Raw genomic sequence first — 17,803 nt, forward strand, 5'->3', positions numbered from 1 at the left:
GTGGGAATATGTTTCTGTAAATTAATGGTGATAATGTGAGATGCAGGATGGACAATAAAGCTCATATAATTTTTAATTTTTATTTTTTTTTAAATAACTATCAACTTCATTCATTCAGCACAGACAAAGGTACACATGACATGGCTTTCATTCAAAGAAAATGCTTAATGAAACTCATTAAGAAACAAAGGGGACACAGTAAATTAACAAAAATAATGAGATAAATTAAATAAATATGAAACAATAAAATAACTTAAAATGTCTAGTGTATAAAATACATTCAGTTGACTGTCATAATTCTTTACAAACTTCAGCTGTGACAGCTGCTGACAGTGTTGCAGCTTCTCCTGAGTGTAAACACTAGGTTTCTCAACCAAATACAGATGAATACCCGGCCATTGGACATCGGGCCACTTTGTGATATCTTCCTCCGGGAAGGAAGTTGCTTTCCATCCGCCAAAGTTAGTTTAGTAACGTAATTTCCACGATCTTTTTCCATCAATCGGCTGGTGTAAACTGACATGAACTCCGTCTTTCTGCCGCAACAATGCGCGCGCAGCTTGCCTACGTCATACTTGTTTACAAACACGGAAAGGGGTCTATTGATAAGTTCAGAAAACTGTTTTTTATTGTTGTGTTTTGATGTATTTGATGTAAGCCCAGTGGATATTTAAAGCTTACAGAAGGCTGCATTTAACTGCTGCTATGTCATTCCTGCAGTATTTCTGCAGGTGTTTTGGTCACTGCTATTATTTGTAATATATTATATTATTTGTAATCTATATATATATATATATATATACACAGACGTGTATATGTCTATGGTTTTTCCCATAGATATATATAAGTGTTTGGCGCCCTCTGCCGGCCATCACGAGAAGGCTCATCACCGTCTCGCGAGAGTTCCCGTGTTTGTGCTGTCGTGACGTCACAGGGGCTCAGGCTCGTCCAGACTGTGTCCGGTCGCTCTTCTTCCCCTGGATTCCCCTCTTATATGTGAGCAGAGGGCGGTGTTCTGGTACAGATCCGCTCTAACGTAAGTACACCGAATAGAACCGTCAGTCGTCAGCTGAGCGCGTGCCGCCGCGGCGGGCCGACGTCACCGTTAAAGCGTCTCAAGATTCGGTAGAAGTTCTGGCAGCACAGTGACGTCACTGGTGCGTCAGACCCCCACAGCTGCTCTCAGGTGAGCTCACCTGAGAGCAGCTGGGCTCACCTGAGCTCAGCTGCTCTCAGGTGAGCTCAGGTGAGCCCAGCTACTCTCAGGTGAGCTCAGGTGAGCCCAGCTGCTCTCAGGTGAGCCGGTGTGGGTACCAGATTGTATCGGGCTGCAATATTTTCCCCGGAAGTGTGCATTCATGGTATTATGCGATGGTATTTTTTTGCCATGTTAAGCTAGGAAGGTAGTTTTTCACCATGTATTCACATTCAAAACGTTTTTTGGCAATTGCGGATTAATCAGTGAGCGCTTAGTTGACGTTACATTTTTTTAATTATATTTATATAATGTATTATGACTATTTTGCTTAGACATTTACAGATTCAACAATGAGAACATATAGAGACATACACTTCTGTAAAGTCAAAAGCAGCAGATCATAGTGGAGGTAAAAGGGAGAAGAAACATATACAAGGAATTATCAGAATTATCAGTGATCTTCACGTACGGTCAAAAGCCAATCACAAGACGGAACGTCATCACGTACGGGGAGCCGGTAAAAAAAAGCAGGTGGGAAAAAAAGCACCGACACCGGTGTTCTGCCAATCTTTGCTACCTGCCGAGAAATGCTACTTTGTGGTTCTGCGCATGCGCAGTCGATTTTCAAAGTTTGATTGGCACGTCCATCATTTCTTGCACGACGTAAAATTGATAATATGGGATGTTGAGTATTTGATCCTTCAAAATACACTACCCATGACATGAATTACATTACACTTTGTGAATATTATACGATAAAGAGGGAAAAAAAACAATTCTATCGCTTTATTTGATATTCATTCAGTCGTTCGCCTTTATTTAACCAGGCAGGTCGTTAAGAACACATTCTTATTTACAATGACGGCCTGGCAAGAGACGAGGACCACTTTGGGGAAAAGGAAGTGGTTTAGGGAGTAAAACACAGTAAAAATGTAGCTCTACAAAGGTAGAAAACCAGCATTTTTTGGCAAAGCAGCAGAAATTGGCAGAACACCAGAACCTGCGGGGCGATCAGAGCGGCTCATCTGTCCGCTGTAGAACCGAGCTGGTCCAGTGCGGGGTAGTGCAGTGGTTCCGAGCCATCCAGGGGCCTCTGGTTCAGAGAGTGCGTGGATTTCAACAGGAATCCGTGCGTGGAATTCTTGCATACGCAAAAAAAAAATATTCAGATGTTCAAAACTGTGTTAACTCCCAAATCCATGCAGGTTCCTTTGAACATCACAATCAGCGTGGATCTGAGCGCACATGCAGGAGCACAACACCCCTCCCTGTCTCCTCCCTCAAATACATACATCTGAATATGATAATGAGCATAATAGGGCTTGGTCACCAAGGTGCATTCTGGGACGCGGCGGCCATGTTGGCAGTTTCGTGAGTGTAAACAAACAGCAGTGTAGTAGCACCAAGTGAACAGACAGAACGCAAAAAGAAAATGTTAAAATGCCGGAAAGCAACTGGAATTTACCGAAATACCTTAAACAAGGAAGCCAGGGAGCAGTATATGGAGAAAAGAATGATTATTAACGGTTTGGATCCCAGTGTTTCCCCTAGAATTTTTTTCAGGCCCGGTGGTACCCACCGAAAAAACCCTAAACAGACGAGGCGCGTGGGACGGCATATTGGACATGTGACATGCAGCAATATAATTGATTGATTGGGCCGGAGCTTCGGGAGCTGTGTGCTGGCCTGCGGTCCCCACCCCCGGTCATCCTGTTGCTGCTTCCACCTGCCTGCTGTGCTGTTGCCGTCCCTGACCCACCAGTCTGGCCCTCGGCAGGAGGGTCCCCCCTGATGAGCCTGGTCCTGCTCAAGGTTTCTTCCCTCCTAAAGGGGAGTTTTTCCTTGCCACTGTTTGGCTTAAGGTTTTTCTCCCACTAGGGGAGTTTTTACCTGCCATTGTTTATGTAATAACTGCTCGGGGGTCATGTTCTGGGTATGGGTCTCTGTAAAGCGTCTAGAGACAACTCTGTTGTATTAGACGCTATATAAATAAAATTGAATTGAATTGAATTGAATATAACAATATTACATTAAAAATCATTGTAGGCCTATATTGGTGAATGATATCACTTCAATGAAATCATTAGACTTCATCTAACCTTTAACCAGAGTGTCCTGGGCCTGAAAGGCTGCAGTGTGCTGGTCTGACCCATATGAGCATTGATCTATTCTATAAATTTCAGAGGGATCTCTATGAAAACCCTCTGGGATGGTCCTCTTTTAACGGCTGCTTGTGCTGACGGCATATGCCACAAAACATCCCTATTCACAGTTGAGATTATATCAGTTATAGATAATTTAAACATTGTAGAAGATTTTTTTTCCCCCGTTTTGTTATAACAGGGTTACATGCATTTGACTGGGGAAAAAATGAACCTTTAGTGGTTCTAGTGGAAAGACAATCTATTGTCTGTGTTATTTTCATTATTATTGCTTACCAAAAAAAGCTCAATCAGAATAAAAACCTAAGCTAAACCACAAGCAGAACCTACGGCGTAGGGTACGGCGTAGGATACGCGGCGACTCGCAAGGTGCGGTGCGTGTCGCCGCGTACCCTACGCCGTAATTCTGCGTTGGTGTAACGCAGAACCATAAATCAGCCTTGACGCGCTCATACCATAGGCACACGCCTGGCACTAGGACCCCGCGGACGCATGGTGCGTCGTCGGGCTGTGTTTTCCTTCATGGTTCCCTGCGTCACATGCAAACACAAACACACGTACCTGGCAGAAACATTTCTTTCATGTTGTCTGTCGCCCGCGATATTTTTTCTTTTTTTGGCCGGCACCATAGTTGGCTGGCTACAAACTCTATACATCCCATAATGTATAATAATATTCCCGCGCTCTAAGCAGCGGTACTCGCATCGTTAAGGCTGATTTCGCGTTACACCAACGCAGATCAACGGCGTTGGGTACGCGTCCATCGGCCGTACGGTGCACGTCGCCACGTACCCTACGCCGTAGGCTACGGCATAGGCTCCACGTCGATTTAACGCCGAACCATAATTCAGGCTTTACTAGGCAACGGAGCAGGTTGACTCCCGTTGCAGAACAGCGCTGCAGAGCCGTTCCTAAACGTAAATGATCATTGATTTTTTTTTAGGCCTGGCTGGGGGTCTCGTTGGCCTGGCGGGCCCGCCAGGCCTGTACAATGGTAGGGGAAACACTGGATCCATATGAAATCCCTACTTAAGAGTGGAGCTCCGAGGAGGATTTACTGCTGCAGTTCTGCACAACCCACGTCTTAGGCTACCTTGTTTAGGAGTGTTTGGCAGCTGCTTTGGTAAATGTTTGACTGGCCATGTGTTTCAATAAATGTGTATAATAGTACAACATACAGTACATGTTTTGTATTACTATTACTTTTTTCTTTTTTTTGACTGCTATATTATGCGGAAGAGGCTCCGAGGCGTGATGAGCAATATTTTTGTTTTCCTCGTGGGATTATTTTTGTCCTCTGCAGTTAATATTTTTTCCTCATCAAACTAGTTTTATCTGAAGATTGGGGTTAATCGCACCGCAGAGAGCTGGCCAGCAACTGCGTTTAGCTCGAGAAGAATCGGGAATAAAACCCGTGTTTTGATCCGACCCCGGTCTGTGTGAGTGTTTGTTTGTGGTTTATTGTGGAAGGTTATGTTTGGTCGTCTTACAGTCGCGATCCAAGCGGACGACTCTTCGCTATCTCAGATACTCGGCCTCCGTGGTTCTGCCTCCGAGCAGGAAAGCGGTGAAAAGTTAAACCATTAGCGATCTTTTCCCCACGTCTGTTATGTGTGGAGCTGCTGCAGCTACTACAAAGCAACAGGTTACCATGGTTACAGAATAACGGAAAGTAACGATTACAAGTACCGGTAGGCTAAGACAAAACGAAGAGGGAGCACGTCTGTACACAGTGCTCACTGGTCCGAAGAGCAGCTCAGGTAGCTTCCAGTATGACAGCTCCGCCAGGTGATGACGTCAAGACGACCAAGCCGTATTATCCATTAAAAACAGCTCATCCTAACAAGGAACGTGGAAAAACAAGTAAAAAAAAAAAAACATCGGCTGTGAGCTGGAGACAGTCCTGTCAGAAGTTTAGGCTGTAAAAATAATTTATTTGGGGGCATTTCTTTTCCGATTTAAGCTGCATTGCATTATGGGTATTGTTGTTCGCTGCATTGTGTTGCGTTCCGTGAAGAGTTGTGGGTTTATTATGATCGTAAGGGTTCGTGAATGTCAATATTTAGTGTCAGTGCATCAGTACATTCTTCTCTTCTTGTTTGGATTTTAAGAATCGACACCAGAACTGAAATTGGTGGGACGAAAAACGGCTCCTCGTTCCGCTTTATTGTCATGCGTATTATATACTGACGGATTAAGACCAATGTACACGTTTATTGAGTTTTACACATTGTGGATCTCCGCGATCACCTCTCATAAGTATAACAATGTGAACAACATAAGCTTATATTGTTCCAACGGGATTATCGAGGTGCAAATGTGAGAAATAAAGAGCAAAGTTGCTGTAACTCGGGGTGTTGCATCCGCAGGAGGAGAGACCGGTCTGGATCCCGGTCCAGGTCCCGGCCCAGGTCCTGGTCTTGGTCCAGGTCCTGGGAGGAGAGACCGGTCCAGGTCCCGGTCCATCACTGGAGAAACACTTTCTGGACCTGCAGCTCCTGCAGCTGACTAATATCAGACTCTGAAAGTTGCCTAAACATTCAATAAAAACTTTATTCATTCATTTCTGAATCACATCAGTTCGTATCAACCAACCTTTCAGAGACATCTTAGTTTTATTTTAAAAGACAACTTTACAGAACCGGTTTATCACTGCAAAATGTATTTTAATGTTTTTCTGTCCAGACACAGTTATGGGATGTTTTAGGATCTGGCTTTAATCTCCAGTAGTCGTCCCATACGGTCGTCATGGTGACAGAGATGTCTGACCTGCAGCTCCAGCTGAAAGATCATGTTGGTCTGAACCGGAGCAGCTGGTCCAGTTCAGGACAGAGATCCAGAAGATCCTCTTGGTACCTGAACCAGCTGATGGTCCAGTCTTAGTCCTGGACCAGCAGATCCAGACTAAACCAGCTGATGGTCCAGTCTTAGTCCTGGACCAGCAGATCCAGACTAAACCAGCTGATGGTCCAGTCTTAGTCCTGGACCAGCAGATCCAGACTAAACCAGCTGATGGTCCAGTCTTAGTCCTGGACCAGCAGGTCCAGACTAAACCAGCTGATGGTCCAGTCTTAGTCCTGGACCAGCAGATCCAGACTAAACCAGCTGATGGTCCAGTCTTAGTCCTGGACCAGCAGGTCCAGGACTAAACCAGCTGATGGTCCAGTCTTAGTCCTGGACCAGCAGATCCAGACTAAACCAGCTGATGGTCCAGTCTTAGTCCTGGACCAGCAGGTCCAGACTAAACCAGCTGATGGTCCAGTCTTAGTCCTGGACCAGCAGGTCCAGACTAAACCAGCTGATGGTCCAGTCTTAGTCCTGGACCAGCAGGTCGGTGTGATCTGATCATCAGCAGGTTCCTCTAACGGAGCCAAAGCTCCATCAGGATTTGCTGGTTCCATCGTTGAGCTCCTTTAGTTGTTTGTTCAGATCATGTGGTTGATTGTGAGATTGTTGCAGCTCCACTCTAGTGTAACTTATCTGGTGATGTGGGGACTGTCGTGTCCTTCATGTGGTCGTGAACTTATTGTTGACGTCACGTTTCCTCATATTCTGCACTTCACTGCATCACCAGTGAGAGTCGCCAACGGACAAAACCTCAGAAAAGTGCGTACGCCAGTGCGTAAAGGACCGCAACTTTTCACGTTCAAATCAATTTTTGAACATCCGACCGTGAGCGTAGAAAGTGGTGTACGCACGTTTTTTGTCTACCGCACGTGCATTTCAGAGTCTTTCCATGTTTCTCCAGGACCTTTCAGCTTCCCTCCATGTCCTCCAGGACATCTCAGATTCTTTCTATATTTCCCCAAGATCCTTCAGCTTCATTCTATGTCCTCCAGGATCTTTCAGGTTCCTTCCATACACTCCAGGACCTTGTAGTTTTCTTTCATGTTCTCCTGTGACCCCTCCAGTCCGCATACTCGGGCTTTGAACCCAGTCTACATGGTGGTGGTCTGGGTGCTCGCCTACACTCCTGGTTCTGGTGGTGCTGGAAGATGAGCAGCAGTCCAGGGTGACGCAGGTGATGGAATGAACTCCGACTCCCGTCGTCATGACGACAGGTTATTGTACCACTTGGGTCTGGTGTGTTCCGAGACCGGGGGTGACCCGGTGAGAAAACGTTATTGTGAACTTGTCCCAGGTCACCTTGAAACATCTGCTTCCTGAGCGTGTTCACACCTGAGTTCAAGCCTGAATTAAGGCTCTGGGTTAAACCAACTCAGAGTCTACGTCGTCACCGTGACGCCGTCGTGAACCTTCGGACTTCTCCGTCACTCCATTTCACCGCGGTGCAAAACCCCCCAGAGTGCTAGTTGATACTTTGTTTAACTTTCGGGTTTTTCCGGTCACAGTGAATCAAAGAGATAAGGATAACTATTGTGCAAAAAAAAAAAAAAAAAATCACACACACGAAGAAAAGAGCGCTGAAAGTTCACGACTGCTTCACGAACTGGAACCAGAAATGCGTTGCTACCAAGTAAACCAATCGCAGCCCTTTCGTCTGCGTTGGGTCTGCGTCGCCTCCACGCGTAGTTAAAATTTTTGGGCGGTGCAGGTCAGGCTACGGCGTAGCTACGGAGAGACTCCCACGTACCCGCGTACCCTACGGCGTAGGTTTAACGCAGAACCATAACTCAGCCTTCACCTGGGATTGGCTCAGGAGCACTTTAACACCTGCCGTACCAGAACGTTCCACTGAAACTGGACTCTGTCCTGCAGGGAGTTGAGCGTCCACGCCCACGGGACAGGAGGAGGAGCAGGGACGCTGACAGGCTGCTGTGGGAGGGGCCTCCTTTCTGCTGCTGCGCACACTGACCAGGTGACCAGTGAGGAGGTGAGCAGGCGACCAGGTGAGCAGGCGACCAGGTGAAGGCCCGGGACGTGGCTGCAGATGGGGAACAGCGCTCTGAAGTCTCACCTGGAGACCTCCCAGAAGACGGGAGTGTTCCAGCTGACGGGGAAAGGCCTGCAGGAGGTGAGTCAGTGAACAAGTCACCGTCAGTACAGACCAGCTCAGACTGGGCCGGGTCAGATCCAGACGTGCAGGACAGGACAGTCAGAATGGGTCCCGTCCAGAACTCTAGATGAGACTAGATGAGGGTTTCAACCAGTCAAAACAGTCTCCCACAAGTCTACCTGATAAAGGCACATTTAAAGTCCCCGTCCAGTCAGGAATGTGAAACCAATCAATCAATCAGGCGTCTTTTCTAAAGCGCGTTACAAACCACGAGGCAGCAAAAGTGCTTTACACCTGCAGGTCTGGATCCAGAGCCTGGTGGTGGTAGGAGAGCCGCAGGGCTGGTTCCAGACCCTGGTGGGGGGAGGGGAACTGGTGGTCAGCACCAGAACCACCTGAGACAAAAAAAACAGTCCAGCTGGGATTTGGGCGTTTCCATGAAATCTGGTGGTTTTCCACTGGAGTCTACGTCTGGTGGTGAATGACAAGACTCCCAAGTCCAGGTCGGTGGGAGCTCTTGAACCATGTTGGCGACCCGCAAGAGCGTTAGGGTAACCACCCAGAACTATTCTGGTTGTCTGGACTTCAGTGAGGCGTCTAGAACAAGACCATGAAGACCTTGTTGGTACCATCAAACCAAAGCTGCTCTTGTACACCGGTCTGCTGGAGTCCCTCAGGAGTTTTTAGAAACCAGAGTCTTGTACTCGGGTCTGCTGGAATCTCTCAGGAGTTCTTAGAAACCAGAGTCTTGTACACTGGTCTGCTGGAGTCCCTCACTCGATTCCTTCCTCAGAAACCAGATTATGAACCTGCTAGTTACTGAAAAAACATGTCTTAGGCCCAGACCCAATACTCCCTCTACCCCTACTTTTCAGTCCTACCCCTAAATTTTGCTCATTCCCGTGAGGGTAGGGGTGTCCCAATTCCTCTACCTAGTGGCAGTGGCTTAAACGAGTGTTAGGGGGCATCAATCTGTCCCTACACAGCAAAGGGTTTTCCGATGCTCACTAGCTGACCGAGGGCTAGAAAAATTTCCCAGAATGCTTTTCGTTGTCATTTGCGGACTGAATAAAAAAAAAAAAAATGGCAGACATTTCTTATTTTTTTAGTGAATAAAATCAATATTTTGAGTTAGTTTCTGCATAAAAATGTGTTTTGATTACATTTCTAGCGAGAAATATATATTTTACTTTCATAATAATCACTCAGTGGATGTACATAATCACTCGCTTGCCCGTTGTTGCGAAGTCTTTTTCAAACCTCGTCAGAATAAAGGCTGATTTATGGTTCCGCGTTACACCAACGCAGAGCCTACGGCGTGGGTTACGCGGCGATGCGTGCCGTACGCCGTACCCTACGCCGTAGGGTCTGCGTCATTTTAACGCAGAACCATAAATCAGGTCCCGAGTTCTCATCCGGAAATTTTCGGATCAAATTTCTTAACAGGCGTTATTTGGATAAACTGAGCCCAGGTTGGGGATCTTAACAGTTACTTTTACGTCTGGAAAAAATATTAAAACTTAAATAAAGTGGCATATTAACAGCGCTACAGCTGAAATTAAAACAGCTTTTAGCTCTGGGCTTCCTGATATGGTGTGACGTATGTGCAAACGTAACTACGCAGTCGCTTACGTACCCGAACGTAAACCACGCAGTGACGTAGCAAGCTAAATTTAGGGGTGGTGCTGAAAAGTAGGGGTAGTGGGTGTATTGGGACAGGGCCCTGGGAAGATTACAAGTGCACTAAAATCTGTGACTTCTTTTTTAGGGCTAGTGGTAGAAAGTAGGGCTAGTGATAGAAAGTGGGGGGTGTATTGGGATTGGCCCTCACTATCTCTGTTGTGAACCGTTGTGAGGCAGCACCAGGTTCCAGTGGACCTGAAGGTCTCTGCGTGGTTCTGGTTTCAGTTTCCAGAGGAGCTGCAGAGGCTCACCGCCAACCTGAGGACCATGGACCTGTCGGGCAACAAGATCGAGGCTCTTCCTGGCTCCGTTGGAAACTTTGTGCAGCTGAAGAGCCTGACCCTGAACTCCAACCGGCTGAGTGAGTTCTGGATGCTCCGTCCTCCGCCGCTCATCTGAGCCACAGGTGTTCTAATGCTGTTCTGGTTCTGTCTGCAGCCGGGCTTCCCGCTGAAATTGGAAAGCTGAAGAAGCTGGAGACGCTGAGTGTGAACGGGAACCTGATCAAACAGCTGCCCCCTAGCGTGGGTCAGCTCAAAGCCCTGCGGACCCTCTGCCTGGCCGGGAACCAGATCTCAGAGTTCCCCACGGGCCTGGGAGTCCTGAGGCAGCTGGACATGCTGGACCTGTCCCGGAACAAGATCCAGAGCGTCCCCACGGCGGTGTCCGAGCTGCAGGCCATCGAGATCAACCTGAACCAAAACCAGGTCTCACTGTGCTAGTAAAGCCCGGTCCCGTAACAAGTCAGAAAAAACTATTGGTGCGTCCGAAATGCCACACTAAACAGTATATACTAAAAAGTATACTTAAATTTGGCACACTTTTGAGTAAATATCAGTAGTGTAAATTCATTTGGATGTACTATTAAGAGCGCACACGTCACTTCCTGCCGTAGGGAGGGGAGGTTGTTACCATGGTAACCTGTCACAGCAGCAGCTCCGCTTTTTCCCGTTTATTCTGGCCGAAATAAGATGACATTATATAATATTATATACGAATATTATAATATTAATATTATATAATAATATTATTATAATTAATATTATACTAATGACTATACGTATCGCTTAGCAACCTAACGCCGCTGCATTGCATTGTGGGACGTTTCTGCTCAGCTAGTGTCCATCAATCCACACTTGTAAAATTCTCCAGAATGAGTATGCATGGTGCACACTATTACATTCTAATGTTTCAGACGCACTAAAAAATGTTGCATACTCATTTTCCATACTCATTAGGGTGGAAGTGTGGGACTTCGGACACAGCCCATGTTAACCAGCAGCCAGTCTTTCATTTCTCCCACTTTGATTTCTTTTTTTTTTTTTTAAAGGTTTTTTTTGGCACTATTGGCATTTATTTAGAAAGTAGGTAGACAGGAAATAGGTAGAGAGATGGGGCGGGGGGCGTTGCAGTATAGAGGGACTGGCCCGGGACTCAAACCTGCATGAGGACTAGAGCCTCAACCCACTGAGCTGTCCAGGGCCCTGAGCACTGTCATTTATGTTCTGATAGCATGAAGCAAAGATGTTTCCTCTGGATTCCATCTGGGACTCCTCTCAGGGGCCGGCACAGCCACTCATCTGTCTCCGTCCCTGTCCTCTGCATCCTCTTCTCTCACACTAGCTGACTTCCTGTCTCCTCTCCTCTGCCGGAGAGAAGGAACACAGTTAAAAACAACAGTTGTGTCATGAAGAGGGTTGGAGGAGAAGAGGTTTCAGAAGTGTTAGGGACCAAGCAGTCAGCAAGGAGGAGAACAGGAGTTGGTTTAAAAAAAAGGGTTTTATTTACTACAAAAATGTATATATAAACCAAAACTAATTATCCAGGTTTATAAAAGAGGTCAACAAAACCAGAACTACACTGAAACTATTAGCAGCATAACAAGACACCAACTAACAAAACTGACTCTCCTATAATGACACAGAAGGGAACATATATATAGTGGCTTGGCCAAACCAAATAACACACAAGGGGAAACCAAAATGGACAACAAGTACAACTAATACAAAAGGAAACCAACTAAACCCCAAATCCCCCCTCTAACATAACAGCACATGGTATGGCTTAATGGGCATGCCACAGGATTTAGCAGTCCTCCACCCTTGGCCACGCCTTTTGCCTCACCAGGAAAGGTAACTCCTCCACCAGCATGGTAACTCAAAAGAAGGAAATAAAGATTAATAATAATAGGTTATAAACAAACAAATATATATCAAATAAACTAAACCTTAATGTTTAATTGAATTGTTTGGGGTGTGGCTGACTGCAAATAAAATTAGCCTGTGTGCTTAAAGTAATGAGGGCCTAGTGTATAGGGTATTACCCTCTTCAACTGGCCTGTGTGGCTGGGGCCATCACAAGAAGGAAGATTCTTTATTTACATTTACTAATTACAAGAGATCAACATGTCTTAAACCTCAGGTGGGGACCTGGACGTGGACTCTGAGACGTCCCCAGGTGATCCAGGTGTAGTGGACTCTGAGACGTCCCCAGGTGATCCAGGTGTAGTGGACTCTGAGACGTCCCCAGGTGATCCAGGTGTAGTGGACTCTGAGACGTCCCCAGGTGATCCAGGTGTAGTGGACTCTGAGACGTCCCCAGGTGATCCAGGTGTAGTGGACTCTGAGACGTCCCCAGGTGATCCAGGTGTAGTGGACTCTGAGACGTCCCCAGGTGATCCAGGTGTAGCTAGGTTCTTTGAGCTTCTGCTGTCTTTAAAGACATAAAAGCAGTAGCGGAGCCAGAGGGGGGTTAGGGGCCGGTCTCCCCGGGGCCCACAAGTTCATAGGGCCCAATGATAGGGCCCCGTTTTGTGTGATACGTTCATATATAATATATATCGTAAATTGTAGGCTATAATAACATAAAATGTGCATTGTGCGGCCAGTGTAGGCTAATTCTTACTTTACAACTGTCCTGAACGCATCGGGGCCGTGAGCCAACGCTGATTGGCTGTAAAGCCTGAATTATGGTTCTGCGTTACGCCTATAATTTACAACTGTCCTGAACGCATCAGGGCCGTAGGGTACGCCGTGGCGTAGGGTACGGCGTGGCATAGGGTACGCCGTAGGGTACGGCGTGGCGTAGGGTACGGCGTGGCATAGGGTACGCCGTAGGGTACGGCGTGGCGTAGGGTACGCCGTAGGGTACGCCGTGGCATAGGGTACGCCGTGGCATAGGGTACGCCGTAGGGTACGCCGTGGCATAGGGTACGCCGTAGGGTACGCCGTGGCATAGGGTACGGCGTGGCATAGGGTACGCCGTAGGGTACGCCGTGGCATAGGGTACGCCGTGGCATAGGGTACGCCGTAGGGTATGCCGTGGCATAGGGTACGCCGTAGGGTACGCCGTGGCATAGGGTACGCCGTAGGGTACGCCGTGGCATAGGGTACGACGTGGCATAGGGTACGCCGTGGCATAGGGTACGCCGTGGCATAGGGTACGCCGTGGCAGAGGGTACGCCGTGGCGTAGGGCAGGGGTTCTTAACCTTTCTGACCTTGGGGCCCAATTTTTTCAGTACAGAGTGGCCCGGGGCCCATTAAATATAAACACTGTATAGCAGGGGTATTCAACTTTAAGAGGTCCATTTAGAGAAAATGTACTCAAGCGAAGGTCCAGAACATCATAATATATATATATATATATATATATATATATATATATATATATATATATATATATATATGTGTGTGTGTGTATATATATTCAAGTAGCCTCATAGTTGTATCAACATCTGCATCTGACTGTTATATTAAAAAAAGTACATATTTGCCAATTAACATGTTTAACTTGAATTAAACATATTTTTTTCTCTTAAAAATAAAGTAGATTTTATTTTATTTTTCAAATGCTATCTTATTTTATTTCTCTACCAGCAGTTTGAATTTCCCCTTTTCTTTGTTAATTGTCTCAACACATTTTTATACTAAATTAATATAAACACATCTTAACAATTTAAGGTTCAGGTTCTCATATGCATGTGGAGGTGCTCATTGATGAGCCTGAAACGATATTTAGTTTTAATTATGTTCACTGTGGAGAAAGCTGCTTCACAGCTGTATCTGGACCCAAACATGGGTGTTTTAAGATGCTCAGCTTATTTTTCTGTGACTTCAGTTCAGACTTGAGTGGATATGTTTGATGAAAAACTTTGTGTTTTGTTTCAGTGGCGTTTCACTTTCGCACTTTGAACGCCACGGTCTCTGAACGTATGAGACACTGGTTTTGTCCCAGTGGGAAGACTGAACAGGATGAATTTGTCCATTCCGGGTTGCATATTTAAAAATACAGCGAGGACAAAACTTAGTTTGATTTTACTTTAAGTTATTTACATTAATAAGTTGTCAGGACTCAGTGTGTCGGGTTCATCCGAGCCTGATCAGCTGCGACGGGCACAGCCCGCACCGCAGCTCTCTGGTCGCGCTGCAGCAGTTACTTTCTGATGCTTTTTCGAAAGCCCGAACAGTCCAGTCCAGCAGACACGACAGCCCACGCATCTACATCTACCATCTTTCAGCAGTAACGACGGAGCCCACCGCCCGAGCGGCAGCCTCAGCCGACCTCCCCGGCCGCGGGGACGCGCCGGGATAAATGATCACGCCGCGCTCGCTCGCTCTGGGCGCAGACCCAAGTAATCGATCCCTAATCCTGGCGGATCTAAACCTACTTTGTGCAAAATGAAGGATTTTCTCTGTAAATACACACCATTTCTCTTACTATTACACGTACAGCTAGCTGAGTGTCTTCTTCTCCTCATTTGGTTGGGAGTTGCTATGCAGTCCCGCGGCCCTCGCGGCCCACACGTACAAAACTGATTTTTTTTTGGCGGCCCACTAGATGGCGCTCGCGGCCCAAGTGTGGGCCGCGGCCCTATGGTTAAGAATCACTGGCGTAGGGTACGCCGTAGGGTACGCCGTAGGGTACGCCGTAGGGTACGCCGTGGCATAGGGTACGCCGTAGCGTACGCCGTGGCATAGGGTACGCCGTGGCATAGGGTACGCCGTAGCATAGGGTACGCCGTGGCATAGGGTACGCCGTAGGGTACGCCGTAGGGTACGCCGTAGGGTACGCCGTGGCATAGGGTACGGCGTAGGGTACGGCGTAGGGTACGCCGTGGCATAGGGTACGCCGTAGGGTACGCCGTACCCTACGGCGTAACGTGTGCGTCGCCGCGTATCCTACGCCTCCCAAGGGGGTGGTGGTAGTAAAGTGGTTTGTCCTCTGTGTCCAGATCTCGTCCTTGTCGGTGGAGGTGTCCCGCTGTCCCCGTCTGAAGGTTCTCCGTCTGGAGGAGAACTGTCTGGAGCTGGCGTCCATCCCTCACTCCATCCTGTCCCAGTCCCAGGTGTCCCTGTTCTCCGTGGAGGGAAACCTGTTTGAGGTGAAGAACCTGCGGGACCTTGAGGGATACGACAAGGTGAGTCCTGTCCCCCCTCCTGTCCTGTCCCCCCCGTCTCTGCTGCTCCTCACATCCTCTGTCTCCCCTCAGTACATGGAGCGCTTCACGGCCACCAAGAAGAAGTTTGCCTGAAGGTCCTGGACAGAAGTCCGGATCTCTGATGGCCCTCACTCCCGGCACCAGCTGATGCTTCTCCTTCTCCTGCTACGACCCGGACATCAGGCAGTGGAGCTGGGTCTTCAGGACCCTCAGAGTCTCCAGTCCCCTCAGTCCTACACGGACAGATGGGACACTTGTACAGGGACAGCTCTAGATGCTTCAGAACCTCTGCGTTGCAGCCAGACTTCAGGGTAGATTTAGTCGGCGGCTCTGATCCAGAGGAACACAAGGGTTCAGCTCCGGTTCTGCTACCCAGCGGTTCTGAGCCTAGTCTGGACCCGTCCTCCCCCCTGCAGCCATTCTCCTACCACCTTAGAGGGCTGCCTCATCTCTGGACTGTTACCGTCACCATGGAAACGTCTGTCACCGTAGAGACGGAACTCTGAGCCCACCACAGACCCGGGTTGGAGGTTGATGACGTGGTGGAGATCCTCTCCACATTAGATACAACTGTTTAACAATAACTGCAGAAATGTGCTTGACTTTAATAAACTGGTGTTAAATAAAGCAGCATGTTTTTATTGGCTCCCAGTAAAGACTTAATTAAATATTTGCATTAGGGCTGTCAGTTTAGCGAAAATTATGAAAATAAATAAAGAAAAGTGTCCACGGGTGCAAAATCCAGGTAAGGAGGGCAAAAAGCAAAACAAAACACTCCGTGAAGCCCCTGACATCCACTGAGACCCAACCTTTGGTGGCATCAAATCGTCTCTTAGCAAGTTCTGGGATATCAGATTTCTTCACGACTAACCTCCTGTTGCACAAAATGGACTTTCCATCATCACTCAAGGAATACTTGTCCCTATTTCTCCATACTCTGACCGAAGCTGACCGTTGAGTTTACGTCCTGTCTGCAACCGGGACATCAAATTCCCCCTTGAGTACCTTAAGTATAGTACTGTAGGTCTCATCATCCATTGGGCGTACGCTTTGTCCAGCACATATCATACAGAGTGTAGACAGTAGAATCAACGTTATGCGGAGATTCATATTCAACCTGCGAGAACACAAATATGATTTGGTATAAATCTTTTATTCTTAGGCAGTAGTGCAATGTGCAATGCAACAAGCACTTTATATTTCTGTACAGCTGAGTTCTCTCAGTATAATAAAATGACTTTTATTGTTGGTATTTAATTATTGTAATACGTAATGAGAATTGTGCAATTAAAATAGCACTTTATATCTATTGTGCAATTGGGCAAGTTGCAATATAATACGTACTCAACACGTAACTTTGTGTGTTTTATTAATAATGTGATTTCTATGTTCAAAACCAACCTGCCAATGGGACTAGAGATGGAAATTAGCCATACGGCTATAATCCCACATGTTCACATGAATATGTGCATCAGCATGTCCCATTTTTTCAAAAATAAATCAATTTACAAATCTACAAATGTTTTACATATAGTACCTTTAAGACTGGCAGCAGTCAGTCTGTGACCATCGCTGTCTATGGTCCTGAAATCTCAGACAGGTCACAGCCTAGAAGGTCCTACAATAAAACACATAAGATTTCTGAGCATTTACACCTCTGACCACAACGGTCATATAGACCACAACTGTAATATAAAGTTTTACAATATCAAACTGCATTTTGTGAAAACAAACTAAATGCTGATGTTGTAAATAGTACGGGCTATAAACATTATGCAGAACATCTTAAAACAACATAAACATCTCAAATGATCCTTACTAATAACAATTAATGAATTATAATGTTTTCAAACATTATAATTGAGGGGATCCTAACGTGCTACATAAGAGAAAAAAATGTAACATCGACATGTTTGACAATCTAGCGGACTGAATGTCTAAGGTAGATTTCAACGAATCCATTGATACCAAATACATCATGCTGGCTGACTGGGAAAGGAGTGAAAAGTTGTTGCAAAGTTGAACTGCTTTACCGCAAAGTGACTATCGACTTCATTTTAAGCTGGCATGTGGTGCAGCTAATTATGGTGGAGTATCATGCTACTGTGGTGTGTTAGGAATCACACACACGAAGTAATATCCATTTGCTGAACTTTAATAAACACCTTCAACACATACAGGTTATTATGTAGCTGTCTCTCTAACGCAGTAGCTCGTTATTAAAAACCTTGTGTGTCTCATCTCGCGATACGTTACTTTTATTATGAGAACACTACATCTTCCCTCTTTTTAATAATGAAATTCCTGGAGGTAGAACTAAAGAAAATAAATAATATCTACGCCAATGTAGCTAAAACTACGTTGA

The 17,803-nt window shown here is 46.5% G+C and overlaps 1 protein-coding gene across 1 annotated transcript; it reads left to right on the plus strand.

The window, feature by feature from the left end:
- The first annotated feature begins 920 nt into the window (after window positions 1-920).
- On the plus strand, window positions 921-16,088 carry lrrc57 (leucine rich repeat containing 57). The gene is made up of 6 exons (XM_061743784.1): window positions 921-1,036; window positions 8,080-8,335; window positions 10,226-10,361; window positions 10,439-10,707; window positions 15,232-15,417; window positions 15,490-16,088. Exons 2-6 carry the CDS (start codon window positions 8,252-8,254, stop codon window positions 15,529-15,531), a joined length of 717 nt encoding a protein of 238 aa, XP_061599768.1. The 5' UTR covers window positions 921-1,036; window positions 8,080-8,251; the 3' UTR covers window positions 15,532-16,088.
- The last annotated feature ends 1,715 nt before the right edge of the window (window positions 16,089-17,803 follow it).

Source organism: Cololabis saira, chromosome 16 (assembly GCF_033807715.1).
Source record: "Cololabis saira isolate AMF1-May2022 chromosome 16, fColSai1.1, whole genome shotgun sequence".
In the NCBI taxonomy this organism is placed as follows: domain Eukaryota; kingdom Metazoa; phylum Chordata; class Actinopteri; order Beloniformes; family Belonidae; genus Cololabis; species Cololabis saira.

Coding starts and splice junctions, on each gene's coding strand:
- lrrc57 (XM_061743784.1), top strand. CDS start 8,252: ATGGGGAACAGCGCTCTGAAGTCTCACCTGGAGACCTCCCAGAAGACG. Junction 8,336..10,225: donor CGGGGAAAGGCCTGCAGGAG/GTGAGTCAGTGA, acceptor TTCTGGTTTCAG/TTTCCAGAGGAGCTGCAGAG. Junction 10,362..10,438: donor CCTGAACTCCAACCGGCTGA/GTGAGTTCTGGA, acceptor TTCTGTCTGCAG/CCGGGCTTCCCGCTGAAATT.